We start from the raw sequence: 27,527 nt of genomic DNA on the forward strand, positions 1-27,527 counted from the left end.
AAGTAGCAAAAGTCTCTGGACCATATCTACCTTACTAACCTCTTGGGCCAGGAAAATATTTCCTCTTTTTGCTTCTTCCCATATCTAGAGTTACATTATTACAATTATTGATCTCATATGGAACTGCATATCAGCATTTTATCACAGGCTCAGTCACACATTTGGTAACGTAAGAAATAATCTTCTGAAACAAGCTACATAGAAAATAATATAGCGAGCAGTTATTAGTAAGGTTACAAGCAAGAATTTAAGTCAAGAACTTTCATTGGGTACAGCCGGGTATACCCCAGGTCATCTGACTCAGTTAAATGATTATAACCAACTGTTAATCTCCTGGTTGTACATCAAGGAGCATCTGACTTTTATCCAAAGACTGGTTATTGAGATAAGCTCTAGAAACAATCTTAGTGTCCTTTCTAATAACTTAATTAAAACTTTTAGCAACATAACATAACAAGGAACTATCTTGGAAGTGAGTCTTAGTAAACATAGACCTTAATTAACAAAACTAGCACTTAATATTCAATGAAGCATAATTTTTTTTTTTTTTTTTCTTTTTGGAGGACTCATTGTGAGGGCATTAACACAGTAGCCAGGTAAGGCTTTAACCCATCAAATAAAAATGAGGTCTGTCAGGGAGCCAGGAAAAGCCAAGCAACCCTCTTGGATTTCCCATAGCCCTGGCTCTTTGATTTTCAGCCGTTGTTTATTTATTTTTAATTTCCTAATTTAAGAACAGACTATAGCCATGTTTTAAGGACATCAGGATACCAAAAGTCTAACCATGAGGGGTTTTTTTTTTTTTTTGAAGCAGAATGAGCTTTGTCTACATGTACCATAATCTTAAATAATGTTTATTTACTTTACCAAAGTAACAAAAAGATTTTTAAAAACAAATATAAATCACTTAAAGGCAAAGAAATTCATAATCTGTTATTGAAAGCTGCATTTTAAGAAATCTTTGTTCTCTAAACAGAGAGATCAAATTCCAGTCTGGTACCAGCTTACAGTTAATAACAAAATTTGTTTATCTGCTTAATCTTAGAAAGTTTTTTCCATAAATCTTGAAAAACTAGCAGTATTTTTCTAAAGGCATGAAAGTAGAACCATAGAAGGCATGTTTAAAATCTGATTCTATTGCAATTGACAAATAAACCTGGTCATAACACTTTAATATGATAATTAGAATTATAATTGACCATATTTTATCAGGGCATATCAGATCTATATGAATTTCACATAATTTCAGGATATCTATATTAGTAACATCAGCCATACAGTATAACCTGAAAAGATATTTTTCCCCGCCACTTTAACAGTACTTCCCATGTAATTTAACAGTCCAGTGAACTCAGGTAGCTTAATAGCTCTTTGGGGTGTCTCAGGGGCCCTCTGAAGCATCCCAAAGTTAGCTAGAAGTCAAGTTATTTAGGACGTTTTGTCGATAAATATCAAAAGGGTTTGTAACAACTCAGTCAGGTAGGATCATATAAGTCACTGTGAAATAATAGTTATTTACTTAGTCCAAGGTAACAAAAGATTTCAAAGGTAAATATAGAACTCGTCAATTAAGAGGTAAGAAACTTAAATCTATTATTAAAAGCAGTTCAACATCTGAAGAAGGTATGTCCTCTTAACAAAGAGAAAGACCAAATTCAAGTTTTGTACCAGCTTACTTTAAACTCAGGTAAACTTAATTAAATTTATTTTAAACTTAGTCCTAACCATGTACAATTTTTTTTTTCAGGGTCTGCTTTCCACAAACTTTTTAATCACTTTCTGTAACAGCCACCTGTAAGTCAGACCTACTTTCTTTTCCCTTTATAAAATGTAATTTTTATTTTTTGTATCTTCTTTATTAAAAACATACATCCTACTTCCTTTAGATTAGCAAATAAACATTAATACTAGATATTTAATATTGAATATTTCCCTGTTCATGTGAATCTGAAAATTATTTAGGTTTATTTTTCTTGTATTTAGAATTATTTGATGTGTAAGTGCTTACTTTTCTTTAGGTCAATTAAATTAGAACTCATTTACAATTTCAACAATATTATCAGAAAACAAAACAAAAGACATATGCTGAGACATACATAAATACAGACAGACAGAGATCTTATATTTTTCTGTTTGAGATTTAAAATATCTCTTTGACCCACCCCACTTTTTTTTCTTTACTTGAAGTTCTAGTTTGCCCAAGGCTGACGTCTCAGGCAAAGTTGGCTGTGTATTTCAAGGGCATGGAAAGGGTTGACTTTCAGCTTTTCCCCAGGCAGGCCTTTTAAAAGCTAGTTGTTTTTAATTGCATATGCAAAAATAATCGGTTTTGCAGTTTATAAAAAGAAAAATTTCTCTCTCTGTTCAATCAGAAATCACGCAGTCACATTCAGTGGCTATCACAATGCCTCCCTTCTTCCAAGTCCCCAGGTTTCCTTAACTGTTGCTCCCTTCCAGGGAACTTCAAGGAGGTTATCAGTCACAATGCCTCCCTTCCCCTGAGTCCCCAGTTCTCCCTATCTGATGCTCCCTTCCTGGGAGCTCCAAGGAGGTGATCAGTCTCCACTTCTACCCATTGGGGTAGGACCTGACTGGGGACTGGCCCTGGGTCCTCACCTGATCCTGTGGCCATTCCTGGTGAGTTGGTCCATCCCTCCAATGAGTCCAGTCGGGGCTCGGCCATCCGGAGAGTCGGAACACTGGTCCAAAAGAGAACCCGGAATACCATCAGGTGGCGTGCCTGCTCGTTCATCTCAGGGTTCCTTCACAGGGTTCCTTCGCTCCAGCCCAGTCAAGCCACCAATCCAGTGGCTCAACGGGCCGGCATGGTTGGAATCTCTCTGGGACCTCCAGAAATGTTGCAGAAACCAGTACTCAAGAAACCAAGCACCACACTCAGAGAACTGGAAAACTCAGGTTTATTACACTGGCGGGCCCAGAGGAGTTAACACTCCAAGCTCTGAGCATCGAATAAATGGGTTACAGAGTTTTTATACACAGACAGGCATGACTAAACATGTTCGTGGGTTTGCAGGAACTGGGCGATTGCAGACAGCAGAACACGGGTGAGTGAGATAAGCTTCAGTTTCTAGTATTGAGTCCCCACTTTGAGACCTACGTGACCCAGACTTTGCAAGGAGCAAGCTGAGTTACAGAGGCAGAAGGAGCAGGAGGTTATGTAAAATTTCAAATTTTCCTCTTCTCCTGGAGAACTCCATGGACAGAGGAGCCTGGTGGACTACAGTCTATGGGGTCACAAAGAATCAGACACAACTGAGCGAATAAGCACTAAGTCTGCTTCCCATTGACACCTATCCTCATACCTCATTTACTACTACAACCAATAACCCCAGCCCCATGCCGTTTGGTTCCCCCACCACCACATAGGATTCGTTACCTGCTAACAATAGCTTACGGTGAACGGTATCAGATTCGTGATTTCCGAAGATTTAGCTTCGGAACCAGGGACCAGTCTTGATCACACAAGAGCTTCTGTGTAGCAGAGTTTTATTAAAGTAGGAAAAGTGACAGAGAAAGCTTCTGACGCAGACATCAGAAGGTGGCGGAGAGTGCCCCCCTCACTAGTACTGGCAAGGGAGCTATACACTCTTTCAATCGGTTATTACAGTAAACCAAAAGAATATCTCAAGGTTGTAAAGGTCTTACCAGACCCACTCCCACAATTTACATTTTAAGATAATGGGATTAGAACTAACAATAAACAGAAAGATCTTACCAGACCCACTCTCTTAATATACATTTTACGATGACAGGATTAGTCAGAAGATTCTCAAGAAGGAGAAACACGTCCTCAAGTAGGATACATTGCTGTCATATAATCATTGGTACAGAGTTTAAGGACAAACATATCCTTGAGCAAGATGAATTGTTTTGTTGTGCAATCATCAGCTCTGGGCTTAAAGAAAAAAAAGTTTGTCCTTTTCTTCTCCTTGAGAACTCCAGACCCGTGTACCGTCCTTGAGAGCCCCAGACCTCTCTTTCCTCCTCAGGGACCCCAGATCTACCAACCTACCTAGGAATTGACTCTCCCACTAACATACTGTACAATTCATCTTTATGTTTTATTAACTGTCTTCCCTGCCACCCCCTCTCTAACGGAAACTCAGTGAGGCTAAGAATCTGCATATTTTGCTCAACAATGATTCCCAGGCACCCACAAGAGTGTCTGGCACCCTGTAAGTACCCAATATATGTTAACTTGTGGTATATGTAGAAGCAAAGTCCTGGGTAGTGGCTCATGAGGTGTTGCTCTACACAAGGGTGCATACAGGACCCAGGCAGTGGGAGTCCCAGGCCAGATGTCCGTGAAATCAATCAGCAGCTTTGGGGAACTTGTGTATAACTACCTCAGATGACAGAAAGTGAAAGTCCCTCAGTCGTGTCCGACTCTTTGTGACCCCATGGACTGTAGTCCATGGAATTCTCCAGGCCAGAATACTGACGTGGGTAGCCTTTTCCTTCTCCAGGGGATCTTCCCAACCCAGGGTTCGAACCCAGGTCTCCCACATTGCAGGCAGATTCTTTACCAAGTGAGCCACAAGAAAAACAGAACTGGAGGATTCAACCTGCCTGACTTCAGGCTCTACTACAAAGCCACAGTCATCAAGACAGTATGGTCCTGGCACAAAGACAGAAATATTGATCAATGGAACAAAACAGAAAGCCCAGAGATAAATCCACGCACATATGGACACCTTATCTTTGACAAAGGAGGAAAGAATATACAATGGATTAAAGATAATCTCTTTAACAAGTGGTGCTGGGAAAACTGGTCAACCACTTGTAAAAGAATGAAACTAGAACACTTTCTAACACCATACACAAAAATAAACTCAAAATGGATTAAAGATCTCAACGTAAGACCAGAAACTATAAAACTCCTAGAGGAGAACATAGGCAAAACACTCTCCAACATACATCACAGCAGGATCCTCTATGACCCACCTCCCAGAATATTGGAAATAAAAGCAAAAATAAACAAATGGGACCTATTTAAACTTAAAAGCTTCTGCACAACAAAGGAAACTATTAGCAAGGTGAAAAGACAGCCTTCAGAATGGGAGAAAATAATAGCAAATGAAGCAACTGACAAACAACTAATCTCAAAAATATACAAGCAACTCCTACAGCTCAACTCCAGAAAAATAAATGACCCAATCAAAAAATGGGCCAAAGAACTAAATAGACATTTCTCCAAAGAAGACACACAGATGACTAACAAACACATGAAAAGATGCTCAACATCACTCATTATCAGAGAAATGCAAATTAAAACCACTATGAGGTACCATTTCACACCAGTCAGAATGGCTGCGATCCAAAAATCTACAAGCAATAAATGCTGGAGAGGGTGTGGAGAAAAGGGAACCCTCTTACACTGTTGGTGGGAATGCAAACTAGTACAGCCACTATGGAGAACAGTGTGGAGATTCCTTAAAAAACTGGAAATAGAACTGCCTTATGATCCAGCAATCCCACTGCTGGGCATACACACTGAGGAAACCAGAAGGGAAAGAGACACGTGTACCCCAATGTTCATCACAGCACTGTTTATAATAGCCAGGACATGGAAGCAACCTAGATGTCCATCAGCAGATGAATGGATAAGAAAGCTGTGGTACATATACACAATGGAGTATTACTCAGCCATTAAAAAGAATACATTTGAATCAGTTCTAATGAGGTGGATGAAACTGGAGCCTATTATACAGAGTGAAGTAAGCCAGAAAGAAGAACACCAATACAGTATACTAACGCATATATATGGAATTTAGAAAGATGGTAATGACAACCCTGTATGCGAGACAGCAAAAGAGACACTGATGTATAGAACAGTCTTAAGGACTCTGTGGGAGAGGGAGAGGGTGGGATGATTTGGGAGAATGGCATTGAAACATGTATAATATCACATATGAAACGAGTCACCAGTCCAGGTTCAATACTGGATGCTTGGGGCTGGTGCACTGGGACAACCCAGAGGGATGGTATGGGGAGGGAGGAGGGAGGAGGGTTCAGGATGGGGAACATGTGTATACCTGTGGTGGATTCATGTTGATATATGGCAGAACCAATACAATATTGTAAAGTTAAAAAATAAAATAAATAAATAAAATTAAAAAAAGAGAGAGAAGCCCTCAAATGGCAGAAAGGGTTCTGTAACCCTGAACCAAACTGACTACGGCAGCACTGTCATTTCTGTTTTTATCATTCATGTTCTCCCTATTTGCATTCTTGTTGCTTTGAAACATTCCTGTCTGCTATGAGAAACCAGTAACGGCTGCCTTATTTAAACATATAACTTGGTTTAGAGTAAATGGTCGAGGTGTGGTCCTAGATGGTGTAAGAGATGGAAAACTTAGGAAATCCTGCTTTGGTCGCTTCTTGCTTTAAACCTGCCTGAACTGACTTAAGCACAAAGGGAAGCTTATTTGATGATGGAATGCAATCAAGCCTACGAACAGGCACGGTTGTGGGCACTGGAGACAACTACAGCCAGGAACCAAAATGCCCGCAGGTCCTTCCTGTCTCCTCCAGCGAGGACTTCATTCTTTTGACAAACAAACTGGCTGGGGGACAGCCCATGCCTTGTGACAAACCTAGAGGGGTGGGATGAGGGTGGGAGACAGGTTCAAGAGGGAGGAGATCTATGTGTACATATCGGTGACTCCTGCTCTTGTAGGTCAGAACCCAACACAACATTGTAAAGCAATTATCCTCAAATTAAATTTGAAAAAAACTGACTAGGGGAGAGACAGTTACTTGCCAACTCAATACCCTGTCTCCCGTCACTCAACAGAACTCCAATTTTGCTTGGCAACAGACCCAGCTAACACATTTCTTAGCCTCCTTGAATGCAGACACAACCATTTGGCAGAAGATCTGGCTAAAGAGATAAAAGCTTAAGTCTTTGGTGGGGCTTCTGAGGCTCTTTAAATAGAGCTCGCTTGTTCAGCACGTGGTCTTTTCATCAACCTCCCTTCTTCCTGCACAAAAACAAACACAATACCAGGAGTTGCAGCAGCCATCTCACAAGGAGCATGAAAGCCACGCGCTTCGGATAGCAGAGCCTGCAGACATCCAAGTCGTGGACGAAAGCGTGGCCTGTCTTACCAGCCCTGACCAGCTCATGGACCCTGCGCTGTGCCCAATTGACAGGGATGAGTTGAAAAAATATAGTTCTTTCTCTCAGAGGACAATAGAAGTACCTAGCGTTTATTGTACACTTGGCATGTCAGAAACCATTTTTTTGTTGCATGCATTGGAATAGCCATATGCAGCAGGCATTATTCCATTTATGCAGATGAAGATACAAGTTTAGCAAGGCTAGCTACCATGGTCATCTAATCCAAGGCTTGAAGCTGGGTCTCCTGACTTTATGATCTGTGACTAACTACAGTGCTATACTTGTTCCCAGTCTTATCAACAATTATTAATTCAAATTTGAATTCAGACTCAAAGGCATAGAATTCTTGACAAAGATGAATACAGGAAATGCTGGGAGTAAAGGAAAGAATTGACAAGTTTCCAGCAGAACCTGGAGCGCTTTCCCAGATTCTCAGTCAAGAGTGAGCATACACACACCAAGCAGAGGAGCATGTGGTTGGTGACGAATGTGGACTTTAGACCTCATGTACAAAGAGGAAGAGACATATGTTAAACAGATAGGTAGATTGCAAGTTATACAGAGAGAGCAATGTGAAATCGAAAAATGGAAATGGAGACTGTACTGATCACCCTTTCTGGAAGCCCAACAGGCCAGGGGATGAAGTCTGCAGGGCACTCATATTTGCATACAATGCTTCCAGCAGTTCACTGAAGCTGTCCCAGCCCATAAAATTAAACACCCAGTAAATTGAAGTATACTGCGAAGACCGTGAACTTCAACAATTCAAGATAAACCTAGCCTTGAAGTCTTGCTATTTGTATCTTTGGGTAAACTGCATGCCCTGAGCTTTAGCTTTTCAGTGTAATTTCACCTAGAACAGCTAGACTACAAATGTAATTCTGAGCACAGTACTAACAGAATTTCACTTAAATATATCTCCCATGGCATTTATATTAATGGGATAATATCATAGAATATCATCTGTTTAGTAGCAGATACTATTCTCAAACAGTATAGTAACAGATACTATTTTCAGGGCTTTCCTGGTGGCTCAGCTGGTAAAGAATCCACCTACAATGTGGGAAACCCTCGAGAAGGGAAATTCTGCCAATATTCTGCCCTGGAGAATTCCATGGACAATAGTCCATGGGGTCACAAAGAGTCAGACACGACTGAGCAACTTGCACTTCACTATTCTCAAAAGGATAATATGTGGTAAAGCTACAAAGAAGATTGGAATGACAATTGTTTTTGAAGGGCACATTTTTAATACTTCTTATGAGCTCTGTTCTATGGATACTTGGTCTTTGAAATTTATCAGAAAGAGTCTTCTCTCCCTTACTAAATGCCAAGTGCAGCAGGTAAGTTCACAGGCTTCTACCCAGCAAACCCTCTTCTGAGATCTTGCCCTTTGCCCCCTTCCCATTTCCACCCCTGCTGACTATGCAGAATTTTAGAGTGAAGGGCAAAAACTTAATTACAGGACTTAAAAATATTTTGAAGTATCTTAAGCATTTAACCTACTTCTACTTTATCCAATCGCATATGTTTCCTCACTAGGTTTCATCGAAAATAGAAAAGTACCTCACAGCACCAAGAGATAAAGGCTGTAGAGGATACCAAGCTGGACTTCTTTTTTGCTGTACAAAAGTATCTTTCACATCATGTTATAAAAGCATTTCAAATCACATGGATGAAATCCATGCTGATTGCTATGAGGGGCTTCCCTCAGAGCTGTCACTAAACAATCTGCCTGCAGTGCAGAATACCCAGGTTCGATTCCTAGGTCGGGAAGATCCTCTGGAAAATGAAATGGCAACCCACTCCAGTATTCTTGCCTGGAGAATCCCATGGGATTCCAAGAGTTGGACATGACTTAGTGACTAAACCACCACCACAATGCTGATAAATGTAACTAGTTTCAAAATATTATCAGTGGCTGCTTTTTTGCTCTGAATCATAGAATTGGACCAGATTCCATGCCAACTTCAGAACTTCCTCAGAATTTAGAAATGTCTAATGATACTCATTCCACTCCTTTCAAAAGCAGTGTTGTCTGCTGTTAGTAATGAGATTCTGTAAGAGGCTGGGCAGACTCCTGCATTCAGTAGCAGGTTAGGTATACGGCTCCCAAGATCTGACTTCCGAGATTCAAGGCTGAAACACCTTTCATCAGGTGTGTTGAGATGGATTTGTACAATAAACCTCAATGTTTTAAAAGGCAAAGACTTAGTTTGGCTATTTCAGATTTGACTCCATTTTTCTAAATATATTGACTTTCTCAACTTTATCCAGAAATTGAAGTTTAGAAAACCATTACTCATAGATTACCCCGAGGTCTGACACACCTAGACTCATCTTCATGAGTGTACAAGTGCACACCTCACAGAGGAGATGACAAAGTTTGACTCCTTCTATTCCCCCAGAAGATTAACTTAGTGACAGATGAACTAAGTATTTTAAGGAAAGGCTCACTTCACATTATGGATTAAACTAACGCAACAGAAGCCCACTCTGAGTGTGAAAAGAACAAATGCTGGATTATTTTACAGCTACTCTACTAACGCCTATTTTACACTGCAGAATACATCCAATATTCTTAATCATAAAGACACACAGCTAAGAGAGGGGAAAAAAAAAACAAAACTTGAACCCCATAAGCCAAAAATAACCTGCTTCTACTAACCTCAGGTACTAGCACATCCCAGGATACAGTACAGCACGGAGGAGGAAGAGGGAAAGACTCAAAGACTCTCCATGTGTCAAGCTCTTTTAGAGCTGAAGACCATTCCCTGTTGTAATCTGAAGCTGCTAAAAATAAAGTCACTAAAATAATACAACAGTACTTTATATAACCTAACGACAAAAGAAACATTTTTTGCTCCTTACCAAGGTTTATAAGGCTCATATTACTGGTATACTGTATCTTAAAGTGATAAAATAAAACAAGGCATGGTAAAGACTGCTTTATTGGTGGCAGCTAATACAAGTCAATAAATATTGATCCCCAAAGAACTCAGTTACGTATCAGATTACTGGTCCACAGAGAGCTGAATGGAATTGACCCAACTGATTGCTGGGAGGATAAACTCAAGTCAATCCTGCTTCTTGGGAAATGAAGCCACAGCCAGTTCATACATGGCATATGCCGTTCCTGAAAAATGAGAAGAAACAAAATAAGAACTTAAGAAATCTTGAGGTTTAAATGTATAAACTCAATATTCCAGCTAAAAAGTTGTAAGGTAAAGGCAATCTTGGTATTAAGACTACTTTTATGAGAACATACAAAAGTATTTTGATAGATGCTGGCAAAATTTAAAATATATATATATACAAACACACTTAATGTCATTTCAATATTAGTTAACTTGTATAGCAAGTGTTAGACACAGGAAAATAATGTATTCCCTAACTTAATGGCATGGAAAAATTTTAAATAAGTTAAGAATATATAACCTAAGATTGCCTGAGAAATGCTAAGAATGATTCAAAAGCCAAAGAAGGACAAATATCCAAAGCCTTCCCTGAAGTGTATCATCAATATAAAACCAAGGAGGAGTGACATATAATTTTTAAATAATCAAATCTATAAGTAAGAATTTCTAATTCAGGACTTTACCTTAATAAAGCCCAAATGTCACTCTCTGGTTGTCCGTAAACACCCCTTCACTACATCAACTCAAGTCAAAGAAGGCACCTTGGCACAAGCAAGGGGACTTTGTGATTAGGGTTTAAATATCAGCTATTCTACAAAGAAGTGATATTATCTTGAGTAATTAACATAACCCCTTCATGGACCACAGCCTGGTCTCAGCGAAGGGGCTTAATGAATCTATGAGCCAAGCCAGGCACAGCCACCCAAGATACATGGGTCATAATGAAGAGTTCTAACAAAACGTAGTCCACTAGAGGAGGAAATGGCAAACTACTTCAGTATTCTTGCCTCCACCATGAGGGGAGCCTGGTGTGCTGCAGTCCATGGGGTTGCAAGGAGTCAGACAGGACTTAGCGACTAAACAACAAAATTAACGTAACTTCATCTTTAAAAGGAGGATACATTACAGACTTAATACAAAGGTTATAGAAACCCATGTATGTGGCTTTCCTATCAACAGAACGAGCACACAGTAATCACTAATATTATGTTCCCTTCTCCTCTATAGAGGAATCATTCAAATTCCTAACTCTGCTCCTAGAATACCAATTTGTGATATTCCAATCACAAATACCAATTTGTGATTGCTAATACTGAATAATGGACCCACCCAATTCACAGAAAAAATATCAAAGCGCTTTACATGTAGTGAAAAAAGGACTGTGTTGCACAAGGTTTTATTTCCATCATAAATACGTATGTACATGGTTTACATGTAAAGTGTGTTTCTATTATGCATCACAGTCAAAATACCTAAGAACCCCTGTTACAGGAGACGGGCTGTAGCAGCTATCTTTGACTCCTCCAAAAGCCTGCACAGCCACCAGAGGCACGCTCCAAAAGCCACCTCTATCACAAGAGAATCATCAAACTTCACTGGCTTATGTTTTTTTAAGACACTAAATTGTTCTTATACAATGTGTATCAATCATCTTCTTGAGTCATTGTATGGGAAGCAATTAAGACCGCAGGTTCTGGGGACAGACTGCCTGTGTTAAAACACTGGCATAGTGAGAGCAATGACGTTGTTAGCTATCCCTACTGTGACTTTGCTATAGAGCAAGCATTCCACCAACTTACCACCAACTGTAAGAATCATGGTGGCTCTATACAGGAGGGCATCAGCTATCCCACCCTTCAGATGCACTGGAATTCCATTATCCTCCTAGGATAAATAATAATAATTAATACATGTGTTATTAGCTTCCAACTAAATGAAAAAGATTAATCCATTCATATGAAAGTAAGTGGCTTCTTAGACACCTGGAACTGAAATATTTTAAATATCAAAATTAAAAAGGACTGTAAGTTTCCTGATTCTTTCTCTACTGCAACTACTTTTAAAATAAAAGTTAATTTCAGATCTAAAAAAGATGCTCTTTTCAAGGAAAATATAAACAGTAAAGCTGTGAAAATATATTAAGTTCATCAATTTTAAAAATGCAGTAATCATCAAACTTTACATTTGGTTATAGGGATCTTCCTTCCCTTAAAAAATGGGGAGATTATTTTGGTTTATAACCCTAAATTACATCTTTAGTCCCCCTGTGCAGCACCTGGCATAAAATAGATATTTTATACATCTATTAAATATGTTTTATTTTTTGTAGCATACAAGACAGAATTTTTTTTAACCATTTAAAATTTTCTTTATGAAAAACCAGAGATCACAATAAAACAAAAAATCAATAACCTAACTACTTATAAAAGGTAAACTGTTATGTTCCATTAAGTCTTTCCTCATGAGAAATCCACTATTAACAGCAAAATACATATCCTTAATTTTTTAATGCTTATATTGTCAAAGCTTTTAAATTATACACATACTTCTTTAATACATGAAATGAGATTGTGCTAGATGATCTATCACACTATTTTTCACTCAATACTTATCTTAAAAACCACTGTTAGTCCATTTAAACCACTTTGTTCCTTTTAATGGCTACATAGCATTTCACTGTGTAAGAAGTGTCATAATTAGCCAATCCTTTATTAATGTGTGTTTAGGTTGGGATTTTTTTATATTAAAATCCCATAATGAATAATAGCCTATTTCCCAATTTTATATATTTATGCTACTATTCTGTAGGAAAGATCCTTTTTGTGTGTATGTGTAATTTTCTACTTTTTGGTCACACCTCACGGCATGTGGGATCTTAAGTTTCCCAACCAGGGATCCAACCCATGCTTTCTGCATTGGAAGTGCAGTTTTAACTCTGGACTGTCAGCAAATTGCCTATGTAGCAAAGATTTTTAAAATGGGAGTCCTGGATCATAGCATATGTAATTTGTTTCTAATGATACTTTCAAACACCCTGTAAAATTTCTATACCAATACTACAACCTGGCATGTATCAATGTACTGTATAAGAATGTACATATCTCCCATACCTGGCTATCATAACCTATTTTAAATCTTCTAAAGTTTTGACAATCAATCAGGGGGTAAGAGTAGCAACTTGTCATTTTAATTTGCATTTCTTACTGATTTATAGCTCTCTGTATAATAAGGATATTGACTTTTCGTTAATTTTAAAACTTTTCTCTCAATTTGTCACTTAGCTCTTGTAACCACAGAACATTTGAAATTTTCATGTCACCAAACCGTGCAATTTTTCTCCTTTACAGCTTCTAGGCTTTTGTAAAGACTTTCTTAGCATGGCTCCTAAGATTAAACCTGATTGTGGTAATCATTCACGGATATATTAAATGTAACAATGTACACCTTAAGCATACAATTTTTACTTGTCAAACAAACATACCTCAGTAAAACTGGAAAAAATTCTCCTATATTATCTTTTAGGTTTTTTTTGAGGGAGAAGTATTTACATCTAAAATTAATCTTTTAATATAAAATATAGAAGGGATGTAACTTTACTGTCTTCATAAGAGCCAGCCAGTTTTTCCAGTATCAATTTACTGTATCCTTTCCCCACTAATATGAAACACACCTTTAACATGTATCAAGTTTCCATGCATGTATTTGTTCTACTTCCGAGCTCCTTCTATCTGTCCACTATGGTGCAACTACCCCGAAGAGTACCGACCCAAGGTGACCCCTCCAAAACAAAGTGTCTTGACCTTTACCCTTCCCCCCTCATTTCCTCTGCTGTCTCAAAGGCCTCCCGGTTATAGCAAATGCCCGGTTAGCTATCAATAGGCAGTTTCTTATTATTCTTTTGCTAACACAGCAGGATTGCTAACAAACAGATTTACCTCCTACCTCCAACTTTCAGTAATCTAATTTTACAAGTAACACCTATAAAATACTTCAATACCTGAAACAGCTTTTGTTTCTCTGGAACCTTATTTTCAAACTGCCTGCGTGAAGAAGTACTTATGGTCCTCTTAGCAATCTGACGGAGAGCCTGAAATTTAAAAATCCATTATGTTAGACTTAGGGCTTAAAGAAACCCTTAACCATTTCTAATCTTTAGTACTACAGAAAAGTGAAACTTACAGTTAAAACATATCTGATTCGTCAATAACAAAGCTATAGACAAGCACTGAGGTTTTCCTCTTTGTTTCCTGTCCATTGCATTTTACATTGCATTCTGAATTACCAAATACATTCAAGAAGTAATTCATGTAGATTTTGAGCGAAAAAAATTATGACCTTTACCTGAACTGAACCAGTAACAATATATGAGGAAAACATACTGATACATAGATATTATAAAAATAAACAATGGTTACAAAAGAACACTAGAATCAAAGTTTTTTAATTTAATACTGTACCAGATTATTAAAAACCTATTAGTTGGTATTAAATAAACTGGCATGATTCCTATTTAATTAAAATGTTTCCCTCATTACATTTTTCCTCAAAAATCAACAGGGTATAAATCTTTTACGAGAGACTTGCGTTACATATCCAGTTGGATTAAAACAACAAATGTGCACTCCATTTTCTAAAATAAATAATATATTGAGAAGATCAAGTCTTACTGGATAATTACCAAAGAAAACGACCACCGTTACATTTTCCTTTTCTTTCTCAAAATTCGGGGAAACTATTTCACATGCTCAACGTCGGTGGAGGGATAAAGGACACTGCAGTAAACCGCCTGGTGATAGCAACACGACCCTTCGGCCATGAATGCTCCTAAAGTCCCACCCAAAACTGAATAGATTGTTTTCAAACTGCCTTTTGACACCCATAAAGCCTACAACCACTGAAACTCAAACCTTTCATTATCAGAGGATGTATCTTTCCGAGGCTTCCGGGTATCAGAAACTTCCCACCTGGACCCTCAAGACCAGGGGTGGCGACTAAGAGCCCCAGGCGTATGTAACGCACAACCTTCTGGCCTCCTCCCAGGCTTCTCCTCTCCCTACATCTACCCAGCACAGCTTGGGGCGAGAGGGATGCACGGAAGGGAAGGAAGGTCAAGCGAAAAGGACACCAACCAAGGTGACTTCCGAAGCCGCCCTCTCCCTTCCTTCCCAGGGGTTTTCCGTCCTGACTCTGCAACCTCCGCTCCCAACCCTCCCGCCCTACATCACAATGGCTAGCCGAGAAGCTCCTCACCAGAAGATTCCGTAGCATCTTGGCTCAGTTACTACCCACCAACCGCGACAACTGACCACCAGCAACAAGAACGCCCCACGCTGGAGCCGGAACTACCCTCTGGCCTTGCGCAAGCGCCTGGAACCCAAATAGTTCCGGGCGGAGGCGGGGCCGGCGCTCCTAACCATAGAGAGCAAAAGAAAAGAGAGGGCGGCCGGCTGGCTGAGGCCGCTCTAGGCGGCTGGCTGTCTCTGCGCCTCGGCCTCTTCCCTGAGCGGCGGGTTCGCCCAGGAGCTGAGGCTGGGGAGACACAGACGACTTTTGAGACCAGAGAGGCAAGCAGTGAGGAGTTACGTCCTCTTTTTAACTAGCTTAGATAAAATTAATATGAGGCCAGGCTATGAAAGAAAATTAGTTTGTGTATTTTGAACAAGAAGCCGTAGAACTCTGAGCAACCTGGTTTGGCTGGATAAAATACGAAACAAAAAGGGTTAACTCCTCTTACACGGATACAGTTTTTTATTTTTCTCCGCTGTCGTGAGACCGTTACTGTTCCTTGAGCTGAGCATGTGCCGTGCAGAGCTGCGTCGGGATACGAGTTTTTATCTTCCTCTACCTTTGGATGCTGCAGAACTCCCCATTCATGAAACTCTCCCACAGGGTCGCGAAGTTGTGGAAGCTGTTCGCTTGTTTCTCTGAGTCTGGGAGAACGCTGAGAACAGGGGGAAATTTTAATTGGGGGGCCAGAAACGAGAGAGCAAATTTAGACTCTTGGGGCTTGCTGCCTCAGGCTGGCCGGGCACGTTCCGTGATTGGACTTGCTAAGCACAGATAGCAGTCCTGCTTAAATAACCCCACATGACAAGTACCCACCCCCAAGCGGCTATAAATATAAAAACAGCTACCCCATACTACAATAAATATGTCCACCTTTTCACAAACATAATTATTCCGTTGTCATTTCAAAAAGAAAGCTGATGATATATGGGGTCAGCTAGGTGAAACGTGTAGATAAAATAACTGAAATTCCTTCTAGTCTTTAGGGTTAGAGCCAAGTTACTTGTTCCCAGTTCTTTTCCTCACAAATCTTAATACCCAATGATTTATTAATTTGTATATTTATAAACTATGAATAACCAATTCATCTATTGCCTAGATTGGGGCTGAAAGGACCTGGTTTATTCTCCACTCTGAAATATGCACTGTAATCAAGTACTTGAACATAATTACCAGGGGCCAAGGAAAGTTATGACCAACCTAGATAGCATATTCCAAAGCAGAGACATTACTTTGCCAACAAAGGTCCGTCTAGTCAAGGGTATGGTTTTTCCAGTGGTCATGTATGGATGTGAGATTTGGACTGTGAAGAAAGCTGAGCACCAAAGAATTGATGCTTCTGAACTGTGGTGTTGGAGAAGACTCTTGAGAGTCCCTTGGACTGCAAGGAGATCCAACCAGTCCATTCTGAAGGAGATCAGCCCTGGGTGTTCTTTGGAAGGAATGATGCTAAAGCTGAAACTCCAGTACTTTGGCTACCTCATGCGAAGAGTTGACTCACTGGAAAAAACTCTGATGCTGGGAGGGATTGGGGGCAGGAGGAGAAGGGGACAACAGAAGATGAAATGGCTGGATGGCATCACCGACTCGATGAACGTGAGTTTGAGTGAACTCCGGGAGTTGGTGATGGACAGGGAGGCCTGGCGTGCTGCAATTCATGGGGTCACAAAGAGTCGGACACAACTGAGCGACTGAACTGAACTGAACTGAACAGCTGGGGCATAGCCATTTTTTAATGGATTGTCTATAATTTGTAACTGTTAAAGTTGTATATGCTCTTATGTTTTCTCCATTTAGCCAACTGGATAGTAATTAAGAACAGAGATCATGTGAATTTCTTACCATTCCCCTGAGATTGCTTAAAGGTGGTAACCTACTAGCCAGCAATGAATTAATGACATATCGCTAAAGGTCGGATATGACTGAGCGACTTCACTTTCACTTTTCACTTTCATGCACTGGAGAAGGAAATGGCAACCCACTCCAGTGTTCTTGCCTGGAGAATCCCAGGGACGGGGGAGCCTGGTGGGCTGCTGTCTATGGGGTCACACAGAGTCGGACACGACTGAAGCGACGTAGCAGCAGCAGCAGCAGCAGCAGATTAGCAGATTTACAGTTTTGTCCAAAAAGAACCAAAGGAGCACATAAAATAGATTTTAAAGTAGATGTAGTTCCTTATATTCATGTCATTACAATTTTCCCCTTATTAAATCATCATTCCATGAGCATATAAACACATTCCCAAATTAAATCTCGTATGAGTTCAGTTACAATAACATCTCTTCTCCACCATAAAACACATTTCCTTGTACTTTTTTCCCTTCCACTCCTAATGTTTAAACTGTATCAATTTTCCTCTTTTCCATCTATTGGCTACATTTAACACAGTAGATCATTCCCTCACAGTATCTCTTCAATTTTTACTTTGGAAATAAATCATATAGTAATACAGTATTAACGTGTATAGTTCGAAAGTTGATCCCAATGAGACTCTCATGCTCCTCCTTCAGTGGTTCTATTTCAGAAGCTGCCACTACTAGTTTCCTTTCTTTGATCCTCATCCTCTCTCAATTTCTGAATTTCAGATCACAACTTCTACATTCATCCCTCTTGTGATTTCATCCAATGCCATGTAACATCATTTGTGTGCAGGCAGCTTTCCAATCTGACTTTGCCCTTGCACTCCAGACATCCCTACTGTCTAATGGGCATCTCAAACTTAACAAAACTGAATTCTTTCTACTCCTTATTTCTAAGCTTTCTCTGTAATTTTACATCAAGCCCCAAACTTGGGCTTTTTTCTATCATATCCTGTAACTAATCCATTAGAATATCCCACTGGCTGCACTTATGAATCTGACCACTTCTTGTATCTCCACAGCTACCACCACTCCAGGCCAAGTCAGCATCTATTGCTTGCATTACTGCAAAAAAAAAAAAAAAACCTTTTTAAACGGTTTCCCTGCTTCTACTCTTCCACTCAGTCTTCCACTCAGTCTATCTTCCACACAGCCATGATCCTTTTAAGGACTTAAATTAGATAGTGACTCTGCTTAAAACTTTTTCTTCACTGCTGTATCCCCAGCACCTAGAATTGGCATGTTAGAAAACACTCAGTAAATACTGGTTAAGTGAATAGTACACTGTACAAAACAGCAAATTCATTTTACTGAGTATAGAAATTCACAAATCTTAATACTTGTACTCCTTTTAATCATTTTTCAGTCCCAGGGTCCCTCACTCATCATCCCCTTGGCTCTGTAAATGACTTTCCTGACAGAAAAACACAGCTGAAATTTGTCTGGGTGCCTGCTACTGCTAAGTCGCTTCAGTCGTGTCCGACTCTGTGCGACCCCATAGACGGCAGCCCACCAGGCTCCCCCATCCCTGGGATCCTCCAGGCAAGAATACTGGAGTGGGTTGCCATTTCCTTCTCCAATGCAGGAAAGTGAAAAGTGAACGTGAAGTCACTCAGTCGTGTTCGACTCTGTGCGACCCCATGGACTGCCGCCTACCAGGCTCCTCCGTCCATGGGATTTTCCAGGCAAGAGTACTGGAGTGGGGTCCCATTGCCTGGGTGCCTATCAAACTTTAGTTTTCCCAGGCACACTTGAAATTTGTTACCTGATTTGTTAAGTTCATTCTCTGAAGCAGAATATTTATTTTCAAAATAGGTTCTTTTCCAAAACATCAGTTTGGGGTTCTTTTGTAATATCAGAAAATTATTAGAAATGGCTCTTTCATTGAAAATCTTTCCTTCTGAGAACTCTAGAACTTCATAAGAGAACTGGCAGTATGCCATTTAGATATGTGGAAAATCTGAGGTGGGTAATGGTTAATTTTACTTTTGCTGTAAGATACCTTTGTGGATGTAGATGTGAACATACTAAGTGAAAAAATTTCACAGTTACTGAGGCAAAGTTACCAAATCACAGTTAACTCAATCTTCCTTTTTCTTAAAAAAAAAAAAAAAAATCACACTTAATTTCATCCTGCCTAGAACTCCTCTACATAAAAAGCAGAGGAAAGCCAGAATAGAGTGTTGTGTGATTGGGATGTATTTTAACTCTGGAATCACCCTTAAACCACTTAAAGCTTTACAAAAATAATGTAGCAGAATGGCTTCAAGTGAAGTTTAATGTATTAAAAACTACTAGCTTGATAAAAGATAGATATAATTTCATATTTTCTTTATTACATAGGAATCAGGAAACATTTGACTATCTCAACTACTGTATTATTTTATTATTAAATAATTTCTCTAACTGCAAGCTACAGTCTCTTCATCGTCAAAGTTAGGGATTGGGCTAATGATCTTTATCCTTGGATCTAAAATCCTATGTATGAAAAATACTTTCATAAAACCACAATATAAGTTCACTCCTGTTGAACAATTTGTTTACTACCCCCGATAAGTTATTATTATTATGAACGTAACACTTTGTGATGTGCTCATGGGATAACTTTAAACCCCCAACCTTTAATAATTACAAAGATAATACACACATAAGAGTAAATTATGATGCAGACAGAATGACTCTCTGGTAACTGATACAGGGTTGCTACGGGAAACTCAAGGAAAGTTGTGTTCATTAGGAATGTTTTTAAAAGGCTGAATTTTAGCAAGGTCTGGTAGAATTAAATGGGGTAAAGATTAAAAGTCATTCCACACTTAGGGCAAGAACATGATTAATAACAGGTATAATAATCATCAAGCATATAATCTACTACAGGAACTGTAAAACAGAGGCCTGGATGGGAGTGAAAATAGAAAAAAAAATATTACAAGTTAAGAACCTGGAATTTAGAACCTAGATTTGTCATTAAATAGTAATCTCTCTCTCTCTCTCTCGTTGCTAAGTCGTGTCTGACTCTTACAACCACATGGACTGTAGCCTGTCAGGCTCCTCTATCCATGGGATTCTCCAAGCAAGAATACTGGAGTGGGCTGCCATTTCCTTCTTCAGGGGATCTTCCCGACCCAGGATCTCCTGCATTGCAGGCAGATTCTTCACCGACTAGGCTATGAGGGAAGCCCTGAATAGTAATATGAAGGAAGGCAAATGTCTCTATTTATACCTGTTTATCTGTAAAATAGAGATACTAGTACCCATCATCAAGTGGCTGTGAAGATTAAATGATACAATTCAGTAAATGTGAGCTATTACCACGGGAGGAAATGCTGGCAAGGAGATATGGGTCAACAGAGAAAGTATCCAGGTAGAAGGCACAGCAGATGCAAGGTGAAGAAAAGATGGTGAACAGATCTCTTGGGGAACGGCATGCAAGTAGTTTGGTTTGGTAGGACAGATGGAAACGTGAGGCAATAGTGGAAGATGGGAAGTTTTTAATGATGAGTTTTAGATTTTATTCTGAAGGTGTTTGGGCCATTTAAAGGTTTAAATGGCAAATGCTTTAGAATCAACTCTATTTCAAGATCATTCTGGTAGTAGTAAAAAGGCTGGATTGGATATGAGTTACTAGGACAGAGAGACCATTAGCAGGCACTTGAAGGGAATTGCTACCCAGTCCAGTAGTCTTGCCTGGAGAATCCCCATGGACAGAGGAGCATGGCAGGCTACAGTCCAAGGGGTCAGAGAGTCAGACACGACTAAGGGACTGACACATTACAGTAATCCAAGAAATCCAAACAAAACCTGACGTCAGCAGCAAGAGATGGAGCTAAAGGAATGTAGGTTAGAAGATGGGTTAGAGAGTCAACAATGAGGAAGCACCTTCAAAAATCAACAGAATGTAGTGATTTATCAGACTGGGAAGTTGGGGAGGTGAGCAGATTTCTGGTTTAACTCATAAGATGGTTGCTCATACCATTCACCACATCGAGTAATGTTAAGAGAAAGCCCAGGCTAGGATGGGATGGGCTCAGCTGATTTGACAAAAAGTTGTTCACTGAGTGCCATTTTTCTATACTTTGTGCTAAATGCTTATCATCTATCACTTGCCTTATTCTTCAAATCAAAATCTGTCAAGTGGTATTAAAATCCCCATTTTACTGGCAAGGAAATGGTAAGTCAATGATTTAGGAGATTAAATTATCTGAAGATACAGTTTATATATTTAAGAGCCAGGTCAGCCTGATTCTAAAAACTGTATTATTCTACAGGATCTTTCAGATGCAGATAGTGAAGAGGCCACAGTGCAATAGTGGGGCGAAAGGCTAGCTGAAGACAGTATTAAAATATAATTTCCCTTTTACAAGCTTTGTTGTGAAAAAGGGAAGACAATACAACCCAGGGATTATTTTAGCCCACTGATTCAACTGTTATTTGACATGTACTTGTAAAGCTATTTTTTTCTGCGTTTCTTGTCAACAAAGGACAAGAAATGCAGAAAGCGGCGTATCAGTCTTCACGGTAAAAGTGGTGTACGGTGAGTTCAGTCTTCTTCCACATCACCGTTTCATAGAAAAGCCTGTGAAGTACAGATAAGCTCACATTAATTTAAAAACACAATAAAATCACCAAAATGTACTTCCAGGTGGTTCCAGTTTAAGATAGTGGATTGGCCCCAAAAGTCTGTCAACTCCAATAAAATGAAAGAAAAGGAACTGAAAGAGATATTTGTAGATACATCACCTTAGATGAATCTCAAAGGCATTATGCTGAATAAAATAAGCAAGCTTCAAAAGGTTACATATGAATACATTTATGACATTTCAGGAGACAAAACTATGGGGGTGGAAAAAAGATCAGTGGTTGCCTGGGTTCATGGGTGGAGGAAAGGGTGACTATAACGCTGTACAGTAGAAAGGAGACAGGATTGTGGTACTGCTCTGTATTCTAAGATGGTTACACAAATCTATACATGTGTTAAAATTCACAAAACTGTACAAGAACAAAAAGTAATGATTATTGTATGACAGTCTAAAGAATATTTAAAAAAATACAGCCTAAAATGATGGAGAGTAAAAAGGAGACAATAACAGAAATCAATTTCAACAGGTTTCTGGAAAACAGAAAGGAGATGGAATATGGCTGAGCAGGACAGAGGGAGCCAGCATCTACAGGGACTGCAAGGGGACGGATCCCACTGAGAAGCACGCTCATGGGCTCCAAAACCCGAGAAGCTCAAACTTGGAAGCAGAACTTACAGCAGAGTGGAGTCAAGGGACCGGCCTGAAAATGAGTAGCTGAAAACTGTATACAACAGAATGGTCCGATCCCCAACATCTCCACCCCTCTGCCTCTTGACAGATACCACCTCTCACCTCCGTCGTGTCTCCCACAGGCAGAAGAAGAGAGAATTTTTATCTGGAAAAAGTAATGGGAGACAACTAGGTGGACAGCATATACAAAGGGACAGGTATAGCAGAAGTATGTGAAGTGGAAACAGAAACTGAGGGGGAGGACAAGGCAGAAGAAGCAGAAAGTTCAGAGCAGTAAGAGACAGATCCTCTTTCAACCCTTCCTTTTGCAGAAGACTAGAGAATTCATCCCTAGAAAAACTGAACAGTCCCACAGAAAAGGCCTCCAGCCAAAGGACTGGCTTCCTGACAGTCATTCCCTAATGCAGCACTTCTCAAAATTCAATCTACCTACAGTTGCTGACCTGCCAACCATTTATTACTTGTCTAAGCATTTTATCATAAGCGGCAGTTCTGAGTAGCACTATGCTGGGGAGGCCATCACTGGCCAAGCACTAGCCCACAAACAAAGAGCTTTCAATAAGTTTTTGGGGTCCACTCATACACAATAGATTGCTCAGACTAGCCAGAAATGGGAGGAAATTCACTTACATAAAAACTGAAAATAGCTCCAGTAAACAAGAGAGTAAATTAGGCCCCAGCAGATCCAGCACAGGAGGGCGCAATGAGAGCATGGAGTAACAGCTGTGTAGCTCACCAAAAAATCACCAGCACAGACTGGCAGAGAAGGACGATTGCAGGACAGACCTTCCTAGTAAAAACAGGGAATCGGGTTATCTGATATTTGGAGACAAAATCCATCAAAAGACCAGCAATGAGAACATGATGGACCTGCCAGAAAAGCTAGAAAAATTTTAAGACAGGCTTCCAGAAAGTTATGTAAATGTTAAAAAGTAGAATGATTATTAATTCTGGGAAAAATAAAGTGTACAAAGTATAATCTTGGCACTCTCCTTTGCTCTACTGTATACAGTATTTTTAAAGTCATAATTAAACAATAGTTAATGTGTTTATTAAATATTATAACTATATAGTAGGAGAAGGGGAGATATGTGTGTTAGCTAAATCATCAGTAATAGCATCAAGAAGACAATAAGGTCTCAAGTTATTAAATCAAGCAATAGTAGAATAGGCATGTTATTTAGATACACCAAGATAAATACCAAAAGTAACAACTTTTGAAGTCAAAGTGATCACCTCTAGAAAAGCTGGAGCAGGTACTGCTGTTTTTCATCTTAATGCCTTCAGATATTTTTTTAACTGTGTACATTAGTTTGATAAATTTTAGATATATAAAAGGAAATAAGGTCACCATGGTCTGACTCGATTTTAGACATATTTATTCTGAAATTTCAAATGACATTAGTGGAAATATAATTTTTATGTTTACTGAAGGGCATGGACAAGAAACCAGCTCTAATACACTTTGCTAGATTATCCAAATACTACATTTATGCATCAAATTCTCCTTGAAACAGCACTTCCTTACTCCCTCCATCCTCCCCTCAAAATAGCCATGTTCACAAAGAACAGAATTCTGCAGCTTAACCAGCACAGGATGACAGAGTAACGCGAAGGCAGCGTTCCCATGAAGACAGGAGATGAGAGGCTTAGCAGCAACCATTAGGCCTACCTCTCAGCCGCTCCTCTTTCCTAGTCTGGCTTTTCATTTCTTATGCCACCCCCCCACCTTGTTCATTATTTTCATCGCCCTTGTCTCCCTACCAGTTTTTCATTTTCTATTTACCAAAAATTTCCCTCGCTCTAATACCAAATCTAGCCTGTCTGCCTATAACTGAGGTTATACTCTGACCACTTCCTAAGGAGAACAGATGCTGCTCAGTAGTGTAGATATATCTTGCAATTAATGCTGTTAGAGTGACTAATACACATACAGATGGCAATCAAATCTAGGCATGGAAATGTTAAAACCTGGACTCATTGAGCTTGGGCTAAAATTTAGAGCTAAATATTAACAACAATACTGGGGCACTGTTATTTTAGCAAGACACTTAAACATAGCAAAATTAATATTTTTCATTTTTATTAATACAGAATATACTAACAGTAAGTTATCTTTCAATATAATCAAGCTTACAAATAAACTGTTACTAACCAATAAACAAATAATAGTCACTTGACTCTTCTCTTGGTTGAATAATTCTCTATTAGGTAGTACAGTTATTTTTACCAATTTATTTTTAAACTGCTTTATGATTTCAAAGAAATTTCTTAGTCTTTACATATTAAATAATTCCATCAATTGGGAACTTCATATATCACAATTATTTCCAGCAAGTTAATGTATTCTTCAATGCCTTCTACTCAACCTAGTTGTCTTAAAATGCATTCTGATTCTTTGAAAGCTGAGTATGACATTGGTGTTTCCAAAAGTGAGCATAAAGCCCATAAGAAAGAAATGTTTTCCTTCCTTCCCCCAGTCACAGAGGCCATATGAGTGTTCCACATTCTTCGTATTTAGCAACAGGAATTCCTTACAACTCAAATGGCAGCAGACAAGGGAGAACTTAGGCCATCAATGTATTTGTAAAAACAGATAAAACTCCAAATATATTTTAAGATTCCATCTTCACCACAGATGACAAAAGGTTGGAGAGGCTCTTCGACTTTTCTGTAGCGGCAATCCTGGTCCCCCAGTTAGAAAAAGAGATGCAGGATGGCAGTCAGTCCTTCTTAAACAGCACAAACTCAACCTGCAAATACTGGCAGAAGCCCTCTCCCCTACTGATATATCCCAGAAAATACACTGCCATGTGCAAGAGGGTCAATTATCAGAATAAATAACCATATTCTGAACGACTGACAAAAACACAGTTTTACACAAAGAATACCCTATGCATTCAGAAACTTCAGGATAACCAAACATTAAGTACTTCATGCAAGTAATATTCTGTTAAGTATGAACCACAAGTTCTTTTAACTGAATTTCATATTGTACAAAACTTAAGTGTGGCACATTTCTACTATTACCATTACATTATTTTTTTTAAAAAATGTAGTCAAAATTGATACATTACACAGACCTTTTGATTTAACATATAACCAAAGGAAACCATTACAAACTCTTAATTCAAACAGGCATTTTTCTATACAAACATATGAGTTATTTTAGTTTAAAAAAAATAGCCATTTCAATGCAATTAAGCCACCTTTGATTAAGACATACATTTCATGCATGTGAAAAAATAAGTTTACATTCAAGAATCAGTTCCATAGCAAACAAATTACAGCATTTATTCAAGAAGGAATATTAAAAATAATTCCAGTTAATAGAAAATAAAATAACTTCAAGCATATATATTATAATTTACCGTGTACATACTCCGAAATCTCCAGAATTTAATTAGGAAATTTAAAGAATTTCCTTTGAAAGTACGTCTTAGAAAAACCAACCAAAACAATTGGTGCCATAACTAAAGAGAATGTCCGTACACATCCACATTTGACCTACATGTAAAAACTGGATGAAATATAGAGGAAATAAAGGTTACTGTTTTCTAAAATCTCAGAAATATAATATTAGTACTTAGGTCAAAACACTTACCTGCAAATTAAAAACAGCTTGAGGTATTTCCAATGCTGAAGCAAATTTCTGAATGTTAAATACCACAAGAATGAAAACAGTCTCCTTTGAACATTTATACCTGGTTTATAGTTGAGACAGAAGACAAGGTCTGCCAAGAAGTTTTCCCCTCTCACCTATATTCTTGGATCCCTGATGAAGTGTAAGCTTCAAGGGAAATGGTCACGTGTAAAAACAGCAAGATGAGTTTCCTGACTGCAACATCTTAGCCAAAATGGGAAGTGGAATTTTAAATTCTCCTGAGACCCACCTGACCTCTTCAGACACGAGCATTAATTCCTATGCTAGCCAGGTTAAGCATGTCCTTTGAAATCAAATCTAAGCTTGACAATTGTACTGGATAAGCTGAATACAGGAATCACCTCAACAAAGATGGTACTTTAAGCCTTTTACACACGACACATGAAAATGATGAAGTGTTTTATTTAGATTTGGTCTTCATCTTTTTGTAACTCTGGATCCTGAAAGGTTAGCAAGTCGTTATACTCATACATCTTGTAATCCCGTTCTTCACACAACAGGCACACATATACAGTATCATATGTCAATATATTATCATCAACACAGCATAAACATATAAGCAGCAGACGCATTTCACATGAAAGAGGCTCTATGCATCACACAGCCTGTCCCAACAAAAAAGAAACATCATAATGCCATTTCAACAGTTACAGTGTTGATATGATCAGTATAGCTAATCTGTTTTATACCCGTCATAGATTTTCATAAGTCATCCATAAGGAAGAAGCAGAAGACAAAGACTGCTTTTTAAAAAATGTTATGTGCCAACTTCAAAAATGACATACTAACCAGAACATCAGCATTTGAAAGCTAGGTTGAATAGGACTGGCCTTGATGCACATGCAGTAAATTTGTTTTCAGAATATAAAATTAAATGGTAATGTCAGCAGTATTACTACTGTTTCTATATTTATGATTAATTACTAGCAGTACAACTCCCAGAAGAAAGGAGATGGATCCAATAGTGATGTAAGCAATCCCCAAAAATGGATTTTTTCCTCCCATCCATGAAATGGTGCTCAAGATCATCCGCTTCCGTCCATCAAATGAATGTACAGGGTAATCTGAAGAGTGTATAGGAAGACATCCATGTCTTGTTACTTGGTGTTTAAAATATAACTTAAGTTGGCATTTAATTCCTTGTAATTCATTGGTATAATTCTATGATAGATACCTTACTCATATGTTCTAAATCACAAAATAATTATACAATTATTACCCTAAAGGATTGATTTCACAAACTGTTAGTAGTAGAAGCCAATATAGTTTACAAGCAAAAGCAACTAAATTTAAGAGTTATGTAATTTCTCAGATATTTCTGTTCTCATTACACAGGAAGGGGTAAAAGGCCTGTAATGTGAAAAAAAAATATTTCAGATAAACAGCAAT

At 38.8% G+C, this 27,527-nt stretch overlaps 2 protein-coding genes and 1 long non-coding RNA gene across 3 annotated transcripts in view; 1 reads left to right on the top strand and 2 right to left on the bottom strand.

Annotated features, from left to right (window-relative positions):
• Positions 1-2,900: 2,900 nt before the first annotated feature.
• On the bottom strand, positions 2,901-15,420 carry LOC133253691 (cytochrome c oxidase subunit 7A2, mitochondrial). Its single transcript, XM_061427228.1, has 4 exons — positions 15,313-15,420; positions 14,060-14,149; positions 11,862-11,946; positions 2,901-10,280 (listed from the first exon to the last, which is right to left on the bottom strand). The coding sequence occupies exons 1-4, from the start codon at positions 15,328-15,330 to the stop codon at positions 10,222-10,224; spliced, it is 252 nt and encodes an 83-aa protein (XP_061283212.1). The 5' UTR covers positions 15,331-15,420; the 3' UTR covers positions 2,901-10,221.
• Positions 15,421-15,548: 128 nt separating this feature from the next.
• On the top strand, positions 15,549-23,453 carry LOC133253692 (uncharacterized). The gene is made up of 2 exons (XR_009738379.1): positions 15,549-16,944; positions 22,311-23,453. It is a non-coding gene; the product is annotated as an uncharacterized LOC133253692 (long non-coding RNA).
• A 383-nt stretch (positions 23,454-23,836) lies between these two features.
• TMEM30A (transmembrane protein 30A) overlaps positions 23,837-27,527 on the bottom strand; it is a 45,767-nt gene continuing 42,076 nt past the window's right edge. The window contains 1 exon segment of the mRNA XM_061427227.1: positions 23,837-27,202. Coding sequence (XP_061283211.1) covers positions 27,009-27,202 — 194 coding nt within the window. The 3' untranslated portion in view covers positions 23,837-27,008.

This window comes from Bos javanicus, chromosome 9 (assembly GCF_032452875.1).
Source record: "Bos javanicus breed banteng chromosome 9, ARS-OSU_banteng_1.0, whole genome shotgun sequence".
Lineage (NCBI taxonomy): Eukaryota > Metazoa > Chordata > Mammalia > Artiodactyla > Bovidae > Bos > Bos javanicus.

Coding starts and splice junctions, on each gene's coding strand:
- LOC133253691 (XM_061427228.1), bottom strand. Junction 11,947..14,059: donor AGAAACAAAAGCTGTTTCAG/GTATTGAAGTAT, acceptor TATTTATCCTAG/GAGGATAATGGAATTCCAGT. Junction 10,281..11,861: donor CATGATTCTTACAGTTGGTG/GTAAGTTGGTGG, acceptor CTCATTTTTCAG/GAACGGCATATGCCATGTAT.